At 42.2% G+C, this 22233-nt stretch overlaps 1 protein-coding gene across 7 annotated transcripts in view; it reads right to left on the reverse strand.

Moving 5' to 3' along the window:
- AGPAT4 (1-acylglycerol-3-phosphate O-acyltransferase 4) overlaps positions 1-21879 on the reverse strand; it is an 83131-nt gene extending 61252 nt beyond the window's left edge. For 2 of the 7 annotated variants that reach the window (XM_054064215.1, XM_054064214.1), the window contains exon 1: positions 6616-6632. Coding sequence is in view for 3 of the 7 variants with exons in the window: in XM_054064211.1 (XP_053920186.1) it covers positions 6616-6793 (178 nt within the window). In the remaining 4 variants the exon portion in view is untranslated. Of the gene's footprint in view, positions 1-6615; positions 6847-8967; positions 9070-16300; positions 16321-21761 lie in introns of those variants that run through there. The other 5 variants (XM_054064211.1, XM_054064213.1, XM_054064212.1 and 2 more) reach the window with 5 other exon arrangements.
- Between the last annotated feature and the right edge of the window lie 354 nt (positions 21880-22233).

Consider the following 22233-nt stretch of genomic DNA (forward strand, 5'->3'; position numbering starts at 1 on the left):
ATCTGGTGGCCTGTAGAAGACACCAGCCACAAGGTTCCCTAGCCTCAGTCTTTAATTCTTACCCATAAGATTTCAACCTGCTCATGGCTATTTCCAGAGACAGCTCTTCATCAATTTCTTGATGTAGAGGGCAACACTTTCACCCCTCCTTCCTTGTCTGTCACTTCTGAACAGCCTGTAGTCATCGACAGCCACATTTCAGTCATAGGATTTGTCCCACTGAGTTTTAGTAACGGCAACAGGATCATAGCTTTCTAGCAGCACAGTAGCTTCCTACTCCTCCTGTTTGTTGCCCCTGTTCACCTGAGCAGTCGACTGTGTTACCTTCTTAGAGGAACACCCCTTAACTCCTTTGATGTATCGCACCAGTGTTTCCCTTTTGAGTCCTATTATCTCAGGAGCCTCTGGCTCATCTCCATAAGACTTCCAAGTGTGCTGCAGTGTAGCCAGCAAGTTTCAGAGCAACAGGCTGAGGGCCCTTGCTAAGACTTCATCCTTCTAACCTTGGCATATCTCATAGCTCATCATAGGTGAGCCTGGTAGTAGCCCCCTCAAATCTAGTTTAAAGCTCTGTCAACGAGCTCTAAAGCTCCCAAGCAAAGATCCACTTTCCTCTTTTCATCTTGTTTTTACCACAGTCAATGAGCAGGCATCAGGGTGCCTCTTTCCATTCAAAGAAAGGCCTTCGTCTCAGAGTGATTTACAAACTACAGCCTACATAGTGTAACTTTACCCAGACGTGTAATAACACCCCTTTCATAGCACAAGAATAGGTATAAGTACTACTATAATTTATTTATGAAGGCAGATTAGACGCTAAGTCAATTGCTTTTAAAGTCCTTAGGCACCTGTCCACATGACTGTGCCATTGTTGCCAGATCTTTTGTTTGTGCAAAGTTCATCTTGTGCAGACAGTCAGCTGGAAGCCAGTTTGCCACTAACTCTGGGAGCACAAGGCGGATCTCAAGACAAGGAGAAGCTAATTTACCCTCAGCACCACGGCAGCAAGAAGACAAGATATTAATCACTGTGTAACTCACAGGCAAATACTTTCCTGAGTAAATACACTCAGCACCACTGAAGAAGCCATGTGTCCTGTTTGTCTACGTCTCATTCTCATAGTCTTGGCACATGGCAGTTAAGTCCTGAACAGCCCACAGGAGCGCAGCATGCCCTGCTCACACTGGAGTAGCACTGCACCAGCCTACCAAGCACAAACTGGTCCAGGAAGAGCAAACTACCTTCCTACTGCCCCAGCGAGAAACACAGCTGTGGGCACATATGTCACCAATACCCAAGACAACCTGTTCCCTCTATATGTTTGGTCAACTTTATAAGCTAGTGCAGAAAAGCCATGCATTGCTTTTGTGGTGGGTTTCTGTTCTCAGATAAGGGGGAAGACGTATTTCCACCTCTTCCAATTTAACACAAACAGTATCCATGAGAACTGTGATGTATTCCTTCCTTGCCACACATTTTGGCTCTCAGTCTTTTTGAAAAAGAGACTGAGGAGAAGATGTCTCTAAATTATTTAAAAATAAAAAATAAGACTGATTGCCCAACTTTTGTCCTAATGCCCTCTTCCAAGCACACTTACTTTTTAAATGCTTTTTGTTACCACCTTGTTGAGGTTTGCAGTTGTTCAATTTCCTTTTTAGAGTTACACTCTTTGAAGTTCAGTATTAGGAAATTTATTGGAATTGAAATATATCAAAGGTCCCCCTTTGGGGGGGCAGTTGAACAGGCAGTTGAACAGGCAGTTGAACCAGTCAGTTCTACCCAATGCCAATATATAATGAAGCAGGTCAGTGAAGCAGCTAACCTCACCCTATCTGACTATCTGACTTCAGTAAAGCCTTTGACACAGTTTCTCACAGCATTCTGCTTCAGAAACTGTCAGCCTCTGGCCTGGACAGGCGCACACTCTCCTGGGTTGAAAACTGGTTGGATGGCCGGGCCCAGAGAGTGGTGGTCAATGGAGTTAACTCCAGCTGGAGGCCAGTCACAAGTGGAGTTCCTCAGGGCTCAGTACTGGGTCCAGCTCTGTTCAATGTCTTTATCAATGACCTGGATGAAGGCATCGAGTGCACCCTTAGCAAGTTTGCAGATGACACTAAGCTGGGAGGAAGTGTCGACCTGCTGGAGGGTAGGGAGGCTCTGCAAAGGGATCTGAACAGGCTGGACTGCTGGGCCGAGACCAATGGGATGAGGTTTAACAAGACCAAATGCCGGGTCCTGCACTTGGGGCACAACAACCCTATGCAGCGCTACAGACTGGGGGAAGAATGGCTGGAGAGCTGCACAGAAGAGAAGGACCTGGGGGTGCTGGTTGACAGCCGACTGAACATGAGCCAGCAGTGTGCCCAGGTGGCCAAGAAGGCCAATGGCATCTTGGCTTGTATCAGAAATGGGGTCACCAGCAGGTCCAGGGAGGTTATTCTCCCTCTGTACTCGGCACTGGTGAGACCGCACCTCGAATACTGTGTTCAGTTCTGGGCCCCTCACCACAAGAAGGATGTTGAGGCTCTGGAGCGTGTCCAGAGAAGAGCAACAAAGCTGGTGAGGGGGCTGGAGAACAAGTCTTATGAGGAGCGGCTGAGAGAGCTGGGGTTGTTTAGCCTTGAGAAGAGGAGGCTGAGGGGAGACCTTATTACTCTCTACAACTACCTGAAAGGAGGTTGTGGAGAGGAGGGAGCTGGCCTCTTCTCCCAAGTGACAGGGGACAGGACTAGAGGGAATGGCCTGAAGCTCCGTCAGGGGAGGTTCAGGTTGGATATCAGAAAAAAATTCTTCACAGTAAGAGTCATTGGGTACTGGAACAGGCTGCCCAGGGAGGTGGTCGAGTCGCCTTCCCTGGAGGTGTTTAAGGAACGGGTGGATGAAGTACTTAGGGACATGGTTTAGGGAGTGTTAGGAACGGTTGGACTCGATGATCCAATGGGTCCTTTCCAACCTTGTGATTCTGTGATTCTGTGATTCTGTGATTCTGTGACTAACCCAGGATTCACAATTAGTTTGAAGAAAGACAACTTCTCAACACCACTTACTAAAGGTAACTTGGTGCGTGCCATTACTCCTGCTCTGTTCCATCCAAACCAAGGTGTTGCTCAGATTAGTCCTTTCCAGTGTAAATTCAAACTGCAAACCAAGTTTCTATCTCTTTTTTAATTTGAACTGATGAAGGGATTTTGAAGTCTATGCCTTTAGCCTGCTGGGTTGTTAGTAGTTATAGTGAGAAGTTATAGTGCTATTGCCATGGGTCCTTTCCAACCTTGTGTGATTCTGTGATTCTGTGATTCTGTGCCATAACCACAGTAGAGAAGTAACAGCTTACACGGCTATACGTCTTCAACTATCAAACCACAGTTAATCCCTACAACCATTTTATGGTATAAAGACGGTGAACAGTCAGCAACTCTGGAGTTATTTAAAATACATGTAAGCATGGCACTTAGGGACACCGTTTAGTGGTGGAATTGGTAATATTAGACATATGGTTGGACTTGATTGTAAGCGCCTTTTCCAACATAAATGATTCTATGACTTTAGGAATACTTTTTGGCTTGATTCAAGTGAACAGATAAGCATTCCCAATTCAAGTTGGACTACTGAAGTGAAGACAAGTCATTAATCACAATAGCAGTTTAGGTTCTCATACGCAGTATGACAGCAGACATTGCATATGGAGATGTAGAACATTATGGTCTGATATTACAGAATCACAGAATCACAAGGTTGGAAAGGACCCATTGGATCATCGAGTCCAACCGTTCCTAACACTTCCTAAACCATGTCCCTAAGTACTTCATCCACCCGTTCCTTAAACACCTCCAGGGAAGGCGACTCGACCACCTCCCTGGGCAGCCTGTTCCAGTACCCAATGACTCTTACTGTGAAGAATTTTTTTCTGATATCCAACCTGAACCTCCCCTGACGGAGCTTCAGGCCATTCCCTCTAGTCCTGTCCCCTGTCACTTGGGAGAAGAGGCCAGCTCCCTCCTCTCCACAACCTCCTTTCAGGTAGTTGTAGAGAGTAATAAGGTCTCCCCTCAGCCTCCTCTTCTCAAGGCTAAACAACCCCAGCTCTCTCAGCCGCTCCTCATAAGACTTGTTCTCCAGCCCCCTCACCAGCTTCGTTGCTCAACTTAAAAGGAGATAGGAAGAAAATAGGCAGAAGAAAATTCCACCACTACTTTAAATAAACTAAAAAAATTCCCAAAGAGCATACTGTTAAAGATAAATGCTGTCCCCTGATTTTATAGAATCACTTATCTCTACCTTTGACATAAAATGGAAACCAACTGAACTTGCAAGATCTAAAGGCAGCTGCTGCTTTCATTCCATTCCTAAGTTAAACCGTGCCTGTTCTATTTCACTTTTCAGTTGACTTGGTGACTCAGGCTGTACCAGCCACTCAAAGCAACACGATGCTTGTCACCATTGCTAAGCACATGCTTCTAAATTCTCCAAGGCTAAGTTTCATTGTTTCAAAATGCAGGCTGTTTCCATGACTTTCATTAGACCCATACAGATCCAACTTAAATTATTTATTACTCAGCACAACAATGGCTCACAAAAGGCATTATCTTAGCTAGTACAAAAACACATCCATTTTGATTAATTGGTCTAATGCATTCTTCAGTTCTTCCAAATACTTTCTTTAAATTAACTATCATTTCCCCCTTTTCAAATATCACTCAGACAAGGGTGACTCATATCAAATGCCAGCTTGCTCTGTTGTAAAGCTAAAATCACTGTCTTTAATCCAGAAGCAGTTTGTTCTTGGTGGCTGAGCAAAAATCTCACAATACAACCTTCTCCAGTAATGTCAACATCAAAGACTAGATCAGCAACCCTGAGTACAAAGCCATCTGCCCAACTAAGGACAACCATGCAGTATTACTCACTCTTACACAAGGCTCTTATACAGTGACCAGCCTCCGGTATAGATGAGACCAGGTTGAGGGCAGCTAGAGGATTCACTCTGGGGACCCTAGAATAGCTAATGTCTCTGCGCTAAGCAGCCAAAAGGAATAATGGTGCAGAAGATATTGTATGAAAAATAGTAATAATACACCCATATACACCCGTATACAGCTGTACAGTATCTTCTACATTCCATGGCTTCAAACTTATATTATGCTACCACGTAAAAAATAAAACCCTAGCCATACTCATGTCACTGTTCATGCATACAAATTAATAGTACTTGCAAACTCACTACTTCAGGGATGTACACAGTTGCAGTAGAAATGAAATTTTTCCGTAGGAACATGTTCTCTTTAGTACAGAAATAACAAAACAGTACCCTAAATGTGTTGATGCAGGTCTGAAATTTAAGTCAGAAGTATTTTTTTAAAAATAATGCTTTGAATAGCTGCACATCAGAGTCACTGATGAGAGAGAAACAAACCCTTGTGACCTTCAGTTTCAGGCATGTGGCAAACTCCCTCCAGCAGTTCATTATGAATACTAACAACGCTTTCCATTTTCAGGTTCCTAGTAGCAGAACAGGTCACCCGAAGAAAAACATTTTGCTGCATTTCTGCAACAAATTTCTTAAACACTTTGTTGGAGGGCTATTTTCCCCAGTATGATGCCATCCATAACTTACTCGGCATTCTCAGTGGAGAATGCACTCTGCTGCAAGTTGAGAGCAATTATGTGGAAGTCAGAAGTTGCATGGTAATAAATCAGTGCTGAAACTTCAGTCATAGCTCTTTAAAAACAAATACATAAACAGACTGATAGTATCAAGAAAACTACACATAGTCTGATAATCCACTGTTGATGGGTGGAGATTTTACCAATCTCCTACTAACAAAGAAGAAATGAATGAATACAGGTCTCATCCATTTGCCAAAATTATTCGTTTAGTCAAGTATCAGTGATTTGCCATGTTTCCCAGCAGTTAGAAAGCTCTGGTCTTTCTACAAGTAATATCCTGAGCCTATGCTCCCATCTCCCCCAGAAAATAAACATAATTGTAACCCTTATCTCTTTCAGTGCACACAGGCTGCCTGCTGTATTCTACATTATATCTATATGCGTATAGTGAATACATACAGATGCAGCTTAAAGTCTGAAATGCCTGTTTAAAGAAACAACAGTTTACAACTGGCTTTAGAAAGAAACACATAACATCAATTTTTTTCCCTTTTTTACTGTTATTTCCTAGTCCTGAACTGTATTTGTACACAAAACACTTAACCCAAGATCAAAACCAAAATCATGCATAATAAAACGATTGAAAGTATTATTGGAAGTGATTTGTTAACACTGTAAGCCTAAAGATAATGCATCTCAGCAAGTTCAGATATTATTTAGTCAATATTTCTCATTTGGCTTAATGGAACATGATGGATAGCCAAACAAGAGTCATTCTTTCTTACACATCCTGAGTCAAGCCAGTATCTCAATATAAAAGAGCAAAACATTTCAGCAGAACAGCACGTTTCAACAAAGCATACAGTTCTTTACACAAATGCAACTGCTGTAGGAAGCAGTAATGACCTTTACACAGCTTACTTTGCAATCCGTTTCAGAGCTTTTCTACCAATTCCCTCAAGGCAAAATATGAAAAAACTTTAAAAAAAAAAAAAAATGAAATCTTACGGCTTGAAATGCAGTAAGCCAGCCTGCAGTTGATCCTCCTGAACAGCTGCTTGTTGATTGGCCAAAGTATAAGTGTAAAGAGTTGAATGAAGTTAATGATCAGTCCTGACACTATAAATATGTAGCAGATCAGAAGGTGGCAAATGAATTGAGACTTCAGAAAGCCAACGATGTCCATGATTTGCTGAGAAAGCAAGAGAGTACCTTCAGACTCAAAATTCAGAAGACAACCTGAAAAACCAAATAGTATCAGTGGTTACAGAGTGCATTTATTTCTATAAACAGACTATTAATACAGACTTAGCATTTCACACTTAAATGACATTAAATATACTGAAATGAATGTTAAATCTATTGCAGAAAAAGACCTGATGATAAAATTTGTAAAAGTATGCATGGAAAGAGAAAACCACATTTCTCAATCAATTTATATTTGGCTTTGAAAATTTCTTTCTGCATTTCAGTTCTAATTCTGTAAAACTCAGGTGCAAATGACTCCATTCATGGGCTGCAATACTCCTCTATCAGGTCTTTATTGATAAAATAAGAGCAAAATAATCTACTTCTATTTTTATTTTAATTGTCTGTACTTCATAAGACATATACTGTGGCCTCTCCTATCTTCAAAAGCAGCTACAAAGCTAACACAAACTTTAGCGTTTATGTTAGAAGTTGTGCCTTCCTCTCCAGGCCACGCCACGCTCCTCAACTAAAAGGCAGCAGCAGCCCCTTGTTCTCTTGTCACATTCAAGTATCAGTTGGTTTTGGCGAAAGAATAAAAGCTCGGCTATGCGCAATACACACAATTTGTTCAGTTATTCCTTGACACCGCAATTCTGTCAGTTACACTCCATAAATCCAGAAAGGAAACATCAATAACAGTACTGACCCATTACCCAGCAGTGTTTTCAGAAAAAAAAAAAAAACAAACCCACAACTCTTAGGTTACTTAAGAAATGTTTGTATAATTTTGGAAAGGACCAGTCCAACCTCAGCAGCTGAGCATTCAGAGGTCCTCTGCCAAGTATTCTGGTCTACCAAATACCATGTTGACCTCCCCCCACCATCACTAGTCTCATTTATTAGGAGTAAAAAAAGACAAAGACATGATCTCTCAGTAAACAACACCTCAGTATTTTGAATACAGCTAAGCAGGAGGTGCTGCTGTCCTGTTCCATTCCTACACCATTTCTCCTTCCAAGGTGTAGGGGAGTTTACCCAGGGAGAAAGCCCTGAGCCAGTATTACTGAACGTGCCAGTCATAGGCAATAACAAAACGGCAGCTGTCAGCACCCTAGGGAATTGATTGATGAAAAAAATCTTTGTGCCTATCCTTTTAGTTTGCATGAGACCCCATTATGTGAGGCTCTGAGTCTAGATTAGCGTCCTGAAACGTTTGATTTACTGACCTTGCTGACTACGCTTACCACAGCAAAGAGCACACACAAGAATTGCTGCAAAGCAATAGGAAGTTATTTAGCCAGGTTTTCAACTGGAAGGAAGATGAAGGAAATTTTAAGAAAGAGAATGTGTATTGCATATAATTTATATAACGAGTTTATGGCAGTCCCAAGCCTATTATTAGCAGACAAAATGTGCCCTTTGTGTCACAGACTTTGTTCCCTTTATCTTGCTGTACTATTCAGTACCAAAGCAGACATCATCTGTAGCTCAGAATGGCAGAACAGGCCCCTGTTCATTGTAGTAACTACTGTCACGATACTTGCAAAAAGCTTTTCCAGCTTTAACCAACCATTCTATTATGGTGGCAGACAATTTATTAGCACGGGCTTTGACAAAAGGCTTTGTTTTTGTTGAAGTAGAATGAGAAATGTTGTCTAGTATGAATCATTGCAGTGAATCATGCCTCAGCCCTTACACTGCACACCCTGAAGATAAAGTCAAAAACTAAAAAAAGTTTTGAGTTAGTTTACAGCGAAAGTTTCAGGATTTCACTTCCCTAATTCAGACTACTGTTCCTCACCAAGTATCAGGATTAGATCACTTCTTTGAAACTGTCAAAGTGTGAGCCACCAGCTACTCACAAGTGGATGGTTTACATGACTGTGCTTGAAACACTGGTGACTGGGTTTCTCCTACAGTCTTTGGTTAAAACTGATGAAAAGGTTTTTATGCTAGCTAGCCTGTTTAATTCCATCCCACAGAATCACTATAAACTAATATTCCCATAGATCAGTAAGGAACTGGATCAAGAAAAACTACATATCTAAAATAGGATTAAAGCACTGTCTACTTAACAGTGGAGACCTGAAAATTCAGTTTGATAGGATCAACAGACATGTACTGTAGTAAGCAGCTGACCAATCGACTTTGTGACAAGGAAAAACTCACCAGAACATTAGTCCACCAATTCATTTGGGTTTTTTCCTTCATAATAGTAGTCAAATTCCACAAAAATACTATGTTTATGTGGATCATTTACTTCATACTGTGTCTTTAAAACAAAATGTCACAGAATTAAAATAAACAAAGATGAAATGACCCTGATAAAACATAATTACTGTCTTACAATTTTATGAAGCCACAACACAATGTATGATAGCAATTTATTCCTCATTTTCACACTTCAGGCATTTTAATTCTGTAAAGCTCCTATGAAATGTTTTAAAGGCAAACTACCTCTACTTAAGCAATATCACTGAAATGCATGTAACTTAACTTGCTTGTGAAAGGAATAAGAATTTGGAGACAGTGCTTTAGTTTTGTTGTTTTGGGCTTTTTCTTCTGAGAAGTGGGAGACTAGAGAGAATAATTTTCTCTTCTGATGAAATGCAAGCTGTTTTCCCTGTAAAATTTGAAACCAAAACATTGTATACAAAGCACTATCTAACTGTTCTGTTTCTCAGGCATAAGCTCATTCTTAATTTTTTTTTTTTTTAATATGATACTTTTTGGATGGTTTTCGTTCAACAAACTCCAAGAAATGTAGTTTATTCCTGGTACAAGTAATAAAAAAAGTAGAAATTTATTTTCAAGAATAATTCTGAGCTTATGAAAGAGGTCTACAAGCCTGCTCTCTTCAAGAATTCATAGGAACTTCTGCTTGCCTTTGTCTTACTGAAGTTCCTCAGGGGTAACATCAACATAATACCATTTTAAGTAATAAAAGAATCAAGTCTTTAATTCTTAATCCATGTTGCTGGTTTAATAAATTACACTGATTTCCTCATAGATAATGACTGAAAATTGCAGTAATCTTTTGAAAACAAAAGGGCCAATCAATGCATTTTCTATTAAGATCAGAGAGATGCCAGCAGCTCTCTTCTATCAAACACCCTTTAAAACAAATTAGTAGAAAATGGACAGTCAGGGCATCAAAAAAAAAAAAAAAAAAAAAATCAGGACACTCTCCAATAACGCTTTTCCTTCGGATATAAATAAGAGACTCAAACCTCAAATGTCTGTCTAGGGAGCAGATCAAGAAGCATCTATTCACATGACTAAGAGATCACAGAATCAGGCTTAAAAACACTCTTCAACTATACGTTCTACCTCTTTTCTCCCAAACTTTCATTCTTCAGCAAGATCCACTGTGTTTTCTGCTTCAACTGCTCTCAGCATTTTTCATTCTGCTTAGAATAACTGATCAGGAGGGCACTGAAGAAAAGGCAACATTACACCAGTGATGTGTGAGGTGAACATCTCTTGCCCAGCAGAGGCTCCTGCCAAACAACGCTATTTTGTACTTCAGTATCTGTAAGAGTTTCAAGACTACACACAGTGATCTTGTGAAGAACACATCTGTTTGCACTTTTACAGAAAGTGTAACAATGAAGCAAAGAACTGTCCTCCACCTTGTCCAAAGTTTACATAGCAAATTAAGTCACTGGAGTGTGGAAGACAACACAGTACTTTTATCTGACAGCATCAGGACTAAGCTAATATTGTCCACACATACAAACACAGAGAAGTCAGCACTATACGCGGCTATTTTCAGAACATGTTTCAAGCCTATGCAAAGGTTTTCACTTATGTTTGCTCTTTGATAAAGTCCTTAAACACTTTGCTACAAGAGTATGACAATGATGCCCATTCTTGCATTTCCTCATCTGAACAAGAGTCTTAGATGCATGAGAACTGGAGATTGGAATTAGATGATGTTTAAGGCCCCTTCCAACACAAACCATTCTATGATTCTATGATCTTAAGTGTTATAGAGGCCAAGACTAAGCAAATATGCTCAGATGAAATTACAGCAACTTCAGTATTGCCTCTAAGTCAATTTTAGTCGCCATCAGAACAGCAATAACAGCAGCATTGTATTTTACATCAGATTTCACATTGGCAATGCTTCTGTATATGAAATATATACATGCAACGCAAGTGACAAGAAGTTCTTTTTCTGTCAGTGAGTACCAAAAGTTGGCAAAAGTAAGTTTGCGTCCATGTGCATAATCACCTTCAAGGAAAATATATCTGTACACACCAAGCAGAAAACTACCCAAGTGGAGAAAGAATTATTCATCTATTTGCCTCATGATTAATTAGGGTTTGAATCACTTCCCATCTCCCGCAATGGCAACAACTAGAGCATTACCTCCTATCCTGGGTTTACATAGCAAGATTGTTTTGGGTTTGTCGGTTTTAGTTTGGTTTGGGCTTGCATGGGGTGGGGAGGGGGAAGAGCTGCAGGGATGGTTTTTGTGAGAAGGCACCAGGAGCTGGCAGTAGCCAAAGCTGAGCCCATCATCAACGCTGGTGGCACCTCTGTGATAACATAACTAAAAAGGGGTAAAAAATGCTGCACAGCAGCTGTGAGTGAGGAGTGAGAAAAAAAGTGAGACAAACAGCCCTGCAGAAACAAGGTTAGTGATGAAGTAGGGGGAGGAGGTACTCCAAGAACCAGAGCAGATATTATCCTGCAGCCCACGGAAGACCACAGTGGAGCACAAATCCACCTGCAGCCCGTGGAGTATCCCACAAGGCAGCAGGTGCCCTGAAGGAAGCTGAAGCCCATGGAAGTAAGCCCACCCAGAAGCAGGTTTTCTGGCAGGAACTGCAGCCCACGGGGAACCCAGAAAGGAGCAGTCTATTCCCCAAAGATCGTACCCTATCGGAGGACCCCATCAGGAGGAAGAGAACAGCACAAGGAAGGAGCAGCAGAGAGGAACTGTTATGGACTGACTGCAACCCTTTTCCCCCATCCCGCTGCACCATCCACAGTGTGGTAGTGTGGGTGAGACGTAGAAGAATCAGGAGCGAAGCTGAGACTGGGAAGAAGGGGCTTGGGGGAAAGCTGGATGTAGTTTTGTCTCTGTTTCTCACTGCCCTACTCTGTTATCAAGTAATTTAATCTTCCCCAAGTGGAGTCCATTTTGCGCATGATGGTACCTGGTGAGTGATCTCCCTGTTCTTATCTCAGTCCATGAGCTTAATCTTATTTCCTTCCTCTGTCCTGCCGAAGACGGGGAATGAGGGATCAGTTTGATGCATACCTGGCAGCCAGCCAAGGTCTACTCACCACACCTTGTCAGAAAAGTCCCAAATCGGGGAATAATTTGAGCATATTTTAAGTACTTCCCCCAAAGTTAAGGGAATTTAGGAATGTTTTTAGGTTTTCCTGAGGAGTCATGTATTCCTGACCACAGGAACATAAAATGCTACAAAGGACAGATCAGTTAGTTTGGCTGTTCCAAAGGTTGAACAATGAGTACCATCTGCCAGCAAGTTTTAGGATTTTCAATTTATACACTTGCTATAAAACTGCAATTTCAATTGTTTTCTATTGAACACAGAGATAAATAGCATAATACAGTATAAACTGAAGAAATTAAAGCAATCCAGGAGGGTTTTTTTAAATGGCTACCATATAATAATGCTTTCTCTTTTGTATCTTCTTCCTAATGTAGTCAGACATCTACTCTAACTCTCCATACGCTCCAGGACACAAGTTCTCTGTGTATGCACACTCTGCTGGTAAAATGCACAGCATAGCCGCTATTAGCCCTAACAGCCACAGCGCTTGTCCCTTTACCACGCAGAAAGAAAGTGTTTATACAGCAAGGCAAGAGAGACAACAGCAGCCTGGGAGAGGCATGCATAGTCTGGGAAGAAGCAGGAAAGACGGGAAGCTGCTGCCCAAGTTCTGGTGAGAAACAGTTCAGTCTTGCTCCTTCTTCCAGAAGTATGAAATATTCAGGGAGGAGGAAACTGAACAAGGAAGACATAGAGAGCTGAGCTTAAACCCAAGGCAGTACAGAACTCCTCGGAGGAGCAGTGTTTAGGGACTTCAGGGCTTGAATGCCCTGTATTTCTCTGATGAAGGTAAGCCCCTTGAAGTTAGGCACTTCTGTTCCAAGACGCTGCAGAGTTCCTCAAAAAATATGTCGGGGTGAAATACAGCAGTTATCTCGAGTACAGAACATCAAGTTCACAAAAACAGCAGTGGAAAGCAAATTGCTTCTTTCCAGCACGGCAAGTGTTGCTCTTCAAATCTTTCTCACCTCAGTTTTTGTATTTTAATACACTCATATATATATTGCTTGGGAAAAATAAAGGAAAGAGCTGCATTAAGATACTTAAGACCTGGAGGAGTCCAGAGTTCTGTTTTGGGGACCACAGAATCCCTCTGTTTCCTCTTTTAATTTATCTGGGACCATTAATCTAACAAGTTACTGGCACTGCCAACAAGGGCAACATAAGAAACTTAAGTCAAATCTTAAGGCAGAAGGACTAAACAAAACCAAAAATTTTCAAGAAATTATACTGAGATGTGGATATAGGCTACACTGGCACACAAAAATAAGCAACCTGAAGAGTTCCTCAAGAATAACTGGGGTGAACAACAACAAACAGTCCAGGACAAGTGACTATATCATGTGCTTATATCCAATTTAATGTTTGCTCTTATAGGCAACATTAAGTGCTTAGCTAAAGTTAACCAGTACCACATATTATTGTCATCTAGCACCCTCCTCTATAAAAAACAACCCCCTCAAAACATGTTTCTACAAAGTCACTTGGCTTGCTGCAAAAGTACAGGTGGCTTATCAGACAGCAGCTAAATAAATGTCTGCAACAAACTAAACCTTCTCAAATATAAACATATGTATGTATGTAATATAAATGTATGTACATAAGTATAGATGCTTTTGTGTTTATGACAAGTGAATTCGTATGCATACATTAGTATACACAACAGTAATGGACCATTTAGAGGCAACTGCACACTTGAGGTACAGAGATCAGAGTCTGTCTAGTTAAGCCACTGGTCCTCAGTGCATGGCCTGCGAGAAATCTCAATGGTGAGAGGCACACCAGCACTCCTGTGCATGGGCAAGTAACACATTAAAAACCAGAGAGGTAACAGGGGCAGTACATCAGGATGTTGCCACCTGCATCGTGGTACTGTCATGGGCACACAGCACTATGACTGATCACCTCTGCACTGGGCATTTCAGGAACAGATCCAACATGGAGGTACTTACAGAGTTCTCCAGTGTTTTTTATAAAAGCATTTCTTTCAGAAGAGCCTGAGTAAACAGAGGGAGGAATATAAAGGATCATTCAGGAGCTGCTATAAAACCAAGGTTGCCTTTGTTTTTTTAATTGTGTTAGGAGCCCAAATATTCTGTTGGTAAGAAATAAGCTTAGGAAAGAAGTTCTCTTCTATGAAGACTCATGGCATACGCTTGCCAAACATTGATCATTCTCATCTTATCTTAAATAACTGTAAATTACATTCACAGCAACACAAAAGGTCAGTGCAAGGTACAGGAACTGCCTATACCCTCCACAGAGAAAAAACACTTTCCTGACATCCAAATTGCTTTAGGCATGAGGCAACAAGGAAATAGGGATCACACATTCAGTTTAAAGCTTTAAATATTTAATCCTCCTATTCTTGCTCACAATGAGTTAGTTACAAAGTTAGACTACAAAAGCAACACCTCCTAACTCCAGTTCTGCCACAGACAGCTTTCCACAGCACTAACAGAAGCAAGCAGTTCTACAGAGGCAGAGAAGTTTTATATCCACTCAGCAGACTTAGTAGCACAATCAAGCTCATTTCTATACACAAGTTCAAAACCTTTATAGATAGGATTAGAAAATAGTATGTATCTTTGTCATACTTTCCTGGACCTATCCATCCCCTTTCATATGAAAAGCCCCAGCTATTTAGAAGAGGCTAAAGAAGGAAGCCTCGCAAGATCTGCCTTGCTGCCCATCTTACACCCCTGAAACTTGGAACAACACATTTAGAGAGCTTACAACAATCACACAGCAAATCCATGGCAGAACCAACTCCAGAACCACAACCTGGCAATTACTTGGGCTCTAGCTTTCAGCATAAATAGGTACTTTTCATCCATCTTTATTTACATTCTTGCCCATGCTCAAGTTTTCCTTGCAACAGCTTCTGATAGGCCATGTCTGGAGAGCCGAGAGGGAATGGACACATCCACAAGGACCGTCAGTGGTAGATCATGCAACAGGTCTAACTGCATGAGATGGTTCAAACCACAATGTATGTGCTGATCTATTGAACTTTACTCTGACTTCCTTCCTCCATTCCTCAAAAATGAAAACCAAACATTCAGCAACTTGGATGGTTCTGTAGTATGAACTACAAGTTGCAGCTTTAGTATGAAGCAGACAGTATTGTGTGCATGTGCACATAAACATACATCTCATTATTCCTATGCAAGAAGGAATTAAACATGTAACTAGATACTTCAAACAGAAGAAATCAGAAGATAAAAATCATCAGCACTGGGAAAAAGGATAATTTTCTTTCCTCAGCATGCTTCCATGAAATTACTTCTTTTTATTTTCTGGGGTTATGATTTGCATTTTATTAATTTTGGACAGTCTCTTTAGGGCTTCTCCTTGAAGTTTAATTCCTAACTTCCATGACTTTGGGTTTTTTTATTTATTTTTAAAAGCCAGAAAAAACACCTAATTAACAATATGAGATCTGTGGCAGCAGAAAAAGAGATGTCGAAAGTGGCAGAGATAAGGCATAAAACACTGAGCTGAGAAAAACACTGCACTGGCAGTAGCACTGGTTTACAAAGTAGAGCTTCCACCACCAGACTGCGGGCTAGTAACAAATTTTCTGCCCTCCCTCCCGAAACAGTATAAATACTTTTAACATAGTGTCTGTCTAAAAGCTTCTGGTATGAATCACAAGATGTTGTTCACAGTGCTAGAAATGAAAAATACCATCCACCTGATTACAACTCCAACCATGCTGTTAGATTTTTTGATCTTCTATGGCAGTAGATTGCCTCCCTCAGCTAAGTCATTTGCACATTTTTAATTAATATGAAACAACACTCATCAGTATGCTCTTTGAATACTAAGGAAATGTTAAACAGAAAAAGATTTGCATGATTTTTTTTTTTAACCTTCAAGTATTAATTTAATTTGGCTGTATTCTATCATATGACACCAAAGAGTATGAAGTAGCTGAATTTCTCCCTTGTGAAAATCACATCCCAAAACTGTAAATGACAATGCATACACAAAATGAAGCCACACCAAGACAGGAAATGCACAGGATATTAATATTTATTCATTAAGTACTTTCTAATGCTGCTTTCTGTAGAAAACAGTTCAGTTGAAGAATTAATGTGGCTGCGAAGCTTCCAGATTTATTATTCAAAGAAAACCAACTCCTGCCTTAAAGAGGTAATATCCAATAGTTAGAAAAAAGTCTTACAGCTGCGATGAGGTTGGCATGGTTCCAAAAAATAAGATTCCGGCTTCAGTGGAAGGCTCAGCTGCACCCACACGCAAAACAATCAGACATCCAGATGCCAGGTAAAAATCCAAATAAACATGATGACTCCTTTACCCACATTTCAGCAGTTCTATTCCATATAAGCTTTCACTCACTCTGCCTCCAAGACACAAGTGTTCCAAACTGTTTTGCTACACCATGAACTCAGAATACTTTTCAGCCTCCCCGTTCTCCTCAATCATCAGTCCCCTAACAGCCTGATTTAATTTGAGAACTTCAAAGAATAAAAGCCTTATCACAGGCACTGGATTTATCTAGTCCAATAATAAAGGGAGGTTTCATTTTGGACCCGATTCAAATCCTGTTGAAGCCAAATGAAATCTCTCAACGAGATTCAGTAGACCTTGTTGTTTGGAAAAAATAACTCCTCAAAAAGAGCCAAATGCAATACAACCAATCAATGAACTTGTATTCTCAGCACCTAAAGGCAAGGCTACTCAAAACCACCTTAAACTTTCAGCAAAATCATTCAGATAGTGCTTGATCCAACAGCATTGAACTTACTGAATGACAAGTGTGCAGATGCTACAGTTCCTAAGCATCTTGGTTTAGGATCCAGTATATTTTTATAAATTTGCACTAAATTAAACATCAGGTACATCAGCATCTACCTGAATTTTCAACACCATCTCTGCACAACCTCGGGTACCTAAATTCTTTTAAAAACCCTGCTTTGAGCAGTTGTCCTGCTTACTTCAAATAAATTTGAGTTTCGCATAGCATAAATTCAGAATGAAGCTTTTCGCTGCCTTCACCTTGGGTGAAGTGCAGTATTTATGCAGTCTCAGATGTCAGACAGAGGCATGCAAAAAACAGACAGTGACACACTGAAGGCTCAATTAACTTGGGAAAGAGCAGTTTCCAAGTTATCTTTGTCCCTAATTATAACCCTGTTGCACCTCTGTCACTTAGGCAAGAGGCACAGATAGTTCTTTCAATCACTTCGATCCTCTAGATACTGGTTTTATATTTGTTGGAAGACAGCAGCATGGTTCCTGCCTACCATCCACATATTTGGCAACACTGATGTTACCACATTGCTTTAGTGTAATTTTCGCTAATACCAGATCAAGGGTGGAAAACGTAAATGTTTGTGAAAGTTTCAGCACTGTCTAAACATATCCTCAGAACTATAAAATAAACTAAAGCCTTGCTAACCCTTAACAAACCACCTGTGACTTGAATGGGGGAAATCACATAAATTATTCAAGTGCAGGGGTCTGCTGCAGACAGAATGCTTCCAGACCTTCCAGAAGTGCAAAGCAGCATCTGTAACAACAGTATTTTCCAAAGTGCTCAGAACACAATGTAGTAAGAGTCAAACTATGGTGTGTGAAGACAGGGGGAAAAGCAGAACATAGTTTAACTTTCACACAGTGGCTGCCACTTGAAATGGATTAAAAATCACGTGCCATTTCTACACACAGACTTCCCCCAAATACGTTCTTTCCCTGTTTTTAACAGCAGGTTTTAAGTCAAGTCCTTCCCTTTTGCTGATAGGTGAAAAAACTTGCACCATTTGCAAACTGAATCTGCAGTGGCAAACCTTTTCATTCACCTGCTGGGAAAATGTGATTGAAAATCAACTTTGTTGGTCAGATTGAAAAGAAATCTGGTGCACGTCAGAAATTTTTCAGATGCTAATAAACACATGCACATGAAAACTGTGTTTCTGCCTGCAGCTTCTTAGCTTGTGGCATGTAAACCCTCTTTCGGTGACCTCCATCTCTGACTTCTTCCCAGCCTAGAACTGGTTAATTGTCTTTCTCTGTTCCTGTTATTTATGCTACAGCAGAAACCTCAAGTGAGGTCAGCCCTTCTGCAAGCAGCAGCAAATCACTTCAGTGTTAAGCCCTTTGTGCTAGAATACAAGACAAACAGAAGAGCTGAAGGTGAAAATGGAGGAATGTAAGTAAAACAGTTTTAAGTTCAAAATGAAGAGCAGACCTGTAGCAGGACAATAACCCAGCATCTGCCAACAGTGGGCTCACTACTGTTTAAGACAGACTGCTCTACCCAGTTCCTAAAACATAGTTTATGTACCTTTTCAGGAAATCCATTACATCTTTTCTTCACATTATCAAAAAGGAGTCTTCACAGCGTCTTCATCCTTGTTACAACACACAGTCATTCATTTCCATTTCCTCTTTCCCTGACCTTACCTTGACCCTATTAGATCTCTAGTCTGAGGCACTGGAGAAGGACAGGGGAAAAGCATGAAAACGAAGTGAGTCAGCAGTTCCTGAGAAGCACACAAGCATTAGTCAGAGGTGACCACACAGTCAGATGTGAATGAGCTTAAGAGCACCCAACAACAGATCGACAGGCAAACTTCCCCAAACACCTGAAACTGAATCACTGGGGAAAGTCACCCTGAAGACAAAGCACCTGAGAAAAATCCACACTCAGCTGCCACATACTAGAGTTGAAATGCAACAAAGCACACGGGGTACTGCTCTCTGTCACATTTCTAGTTTTCTTGTAAAACAAGCCCACTACATTCAGTACAGTTAAATCAAACACGCCTAGAGAGATAGTTGCTTTGACTCATAGAGCGCTTTCTCTAACAAGGGAGGCTCACAGCTGCAAAACTTTTTGCTGGCTAAAGCGTATACACAGTGCACTGTTGCAGCCCTTTTGTTCATCTACTCCCTTATCAGGATATACCAACAGCAGTAGTAGTGATGCAATTAGTTAGGGAAGCGTTCTCCTACATCACCCAGCAGACACTCAGTTTTTTAAAATTTAAGACCAAATTACTGATACAAGCTCTAAGGGCTACAAGTGCACGTTTGTGATACAAAAATAATATCTTGCTAACCTCAGCACAGCTGTGACAGCGTCTTCCTGCGCTGAAGGGATTCTTACAAGTCTTCACCTTCCAGCAATAAAATCAGGATTTACAACAGAAAATAACAAACCACCTCTTTTCAGCAGGGCAGAGTACAGTCATAGGATCCTCATCCATCACCTGCAAGAGAACCCTTCTCCTACAGAGCAGCTCTTCTCTCTTATGGTACAGTAAGTATATTAAACTGTAAATGATGTACAACTGTTACTCGAGGAAAGCATGTCTCACTCCAGAGAGAAGATGAACACTGTCTCAGCGCCTCTTGATTTTGGCTGGACAGAGCAAGATCTACTGAAAAAACACCCTTCCTACCAAACTGACACCTACTGGGTTTCAAGAAACACACTGAATTACCATGTTCTAGGCATCATGTTCTCTCTTCCGTGACTCTGGGCAAATGCTGACTTCTCTGTGCACCTCTTCCACTCCTGAAATAATATTTGCAGCTTCTTGTGAAGTGCTTACTAAAATCTGTTATTTAAGCGTTAGCCAACAACACAACCAAATTTTGCTTAAGAGCAAGCTTTGCCCATCAGCAGCTTACAATACTTTCTGTTCATTGCAGGCTTTCTAAAATATTCTTCCATATGATAAGTGGCCCTCTGCTTCCCATAAAACACAGTTGAAATTTTATTTTTAGATACGACTTATTCAGGCATTGTTATGCAAAACATTAATAGGAAAGAGCAAAGCTATGCGTAATTATACAAATTCTTAAAATGAATCAAAATATGTTTTAATCCATAGTATTTGGAAAAACAGAGCATTAGATCAGATACAAACAGCTAGAGAAAGCAGACAGTCTATAAATTACAGCAAACATTTACAGCACATCGACTATTCTAGTGATCGATACAGTCAGTAATCAAATAGAGGTAGTCCTGGCATACTATAAACAAACCTCTGTATATTTACTGTAATCTTATCATTCACCTGAGAAGTTAGTCAAGAAGGAAGGCTACAAATTTCATCTTCAGTTGTTCCGCAACAGTTTCTCTACTGCACCAGCTTTTAATTATTTTGCAACTCACTCTTAGCATGAAGGGATTATCAGTACAAGCTGAGGCTACAACCACCTGGTATGACTTCCAGGGCTGGGTGCATCACTGGTTTTACAAAAATGCCTGAGGGATTTTTTTTTTTTTTTTGAGAGAGATATTCTTGCCTCCTTCTGATGCCATGAAAAAGACCAAACTCAATAATCAATGTCAATTTGATTATAAAGCAGGTATTCCTTTAATACATAATATGATGTCACACACACAGGGAATCATTTCACCTAATGTGTGTGTCCATTGAGGCTGGTTACGGGACTTTTATACTGGTTAAACATACATATTCATATAGATTCCGAGAAACACCGGTTACGTATTCCAGGAAATACTGGTTAAACATACATAGAACTCATTATCACACCTTCTATTTTCAGTTTTCATGTAGCAGCAAAGTTGTTCTCTCCCGCACAAGCACCCGCATAAGGTACGCTATTCTGAGATGTTTGCACGTGGTCCTAAAACACTTCAAGCTCTTAAAAACGTGTACTAAAGACCGAAAGTCCACGTGTGACACTCTTCAAGCAGACTCTCTTCTTGATTGTCTTTACAGCTACACGAGCGAGTGCTCACTTGTTGAAATAAATGTTACAAAGGGTGACTACTTAGTTAAACAATGCCCCCCCCCCGGAGTTTTCCCTGCACCCCGTGGGTACCAGCCGAGACACCTCGAGTCGGTTTGTGGCTATTATTTAATCCGGCTGAAACATCTTCCCGGAGAGACCCAGAAGAGCGACGGGCAGCGCTTCCCGGACACGTGGATGCGCCACCAGGACGCTCCCCCGCCGAACCACCGCGGCAGAACCAGCCACCGGCTCTGCGCATCCCTCCGAAGCCCCCGGGGCGCTACGCTGCCCCCCAGCTACGGAGAAAGCGCCTCCGGAGAGGAGGAGGAAGGGAAGAAGGATGAGGAGGAGCAGCGCGCGCAGGCGGTGGTACCCACCGGTTGCCGCGGCAACCGCCCTCCCCGCTCCCTCCGCCTCCCGCCGCTGCCGATGGGGAAGAACGAAAGTGGAAGGGGCCGCGCTGCCACCGTCCGCCCGGCAGCGCCCCGCGGCTCTCCCGTTCCCAAGGAAACCCCGCTGCTCGCCGAACAAAGGGGGCGGCAGGAAAATTCTCGGCGGCCGCGGGAGAAGCGGTGAGACGGAGCCGGGCGGCGGCGGCGGATGTATGGGGGAACTTGTGCTGCCCCAGAATCGCTCGGTTGGAAAAGACCTTCGAGATCGTCGAGCCCAACCGTACCTGTCCGCTACTAAATCATATCCCTAAGCATCTCATCTCCCCGTCTTTTAAACACCTCCAGGGACGGCGACTCAACGACCGCCCTGGGCATCCTTCCTAATGTCCGCTCTAAGCCGCCCCCCGGGGGCCACTTGAGGCCAACAGAATTCAACCCGAACGGGGCCAGCCGCGGCGGCTGGGGAGGGGTCGGCCCCGCCGTTGGAGCTCGCTGGGAGCCGGGGGATGGAGCACGTACCTGGCACCGCCTTGGCACGCGTGCAGCGCCGGGAGCGGAGCCGCGCCGAGCGCCGCCCGCTTGCACGCGCCGGGCGGGGTCGCCAGGCTCCACCCGCCGGGCGGCTCCGCCAAGGAAAAAGGCACCCCTCGCCTTCCCTCCCTCCCCCTGCATGTCACTTCCTCCCGAGGCGGTGGGAGGTGGCGACCCCTCCCCGTAAAGAGTTCGTCTGTCCGCGCGGAGCGCCTGCCGGGGTTTGGATAGCCCTTGGGGAAGGAGACAGCCCCCATCCCCGAAATCTGGTCATTCCTTACGGGGCAAACGGGGGTAAAGATGGAAGGAGGCAGCCCCGGCTGTCGCGGGGTGAAGGGCACCTGTGAGTACAGAATCATTCAGACTGGAAAAGACCTCTAAGGTCATCCCAGTCCAGCCGTCCCAATGCCACCGTGCATCCCAACGCCAGCGACATCCCAACCCCACCATCATCGCAACA

The sequence above is a fragment of the Cuculus canorus genome, chromosome 3 (assembly GCF_017976375.1).
Source record: "Cuculus canorus isolate bCucCan1 chromosome 3, bCucCan1.pri, whole genome shotgun sequence".
Lineage (NCBI taxonomy): Eukaryota > Metazoa > Chordata > Aves > Cuculiformes > Cuculidae > Cuculus > Cuculus canorus.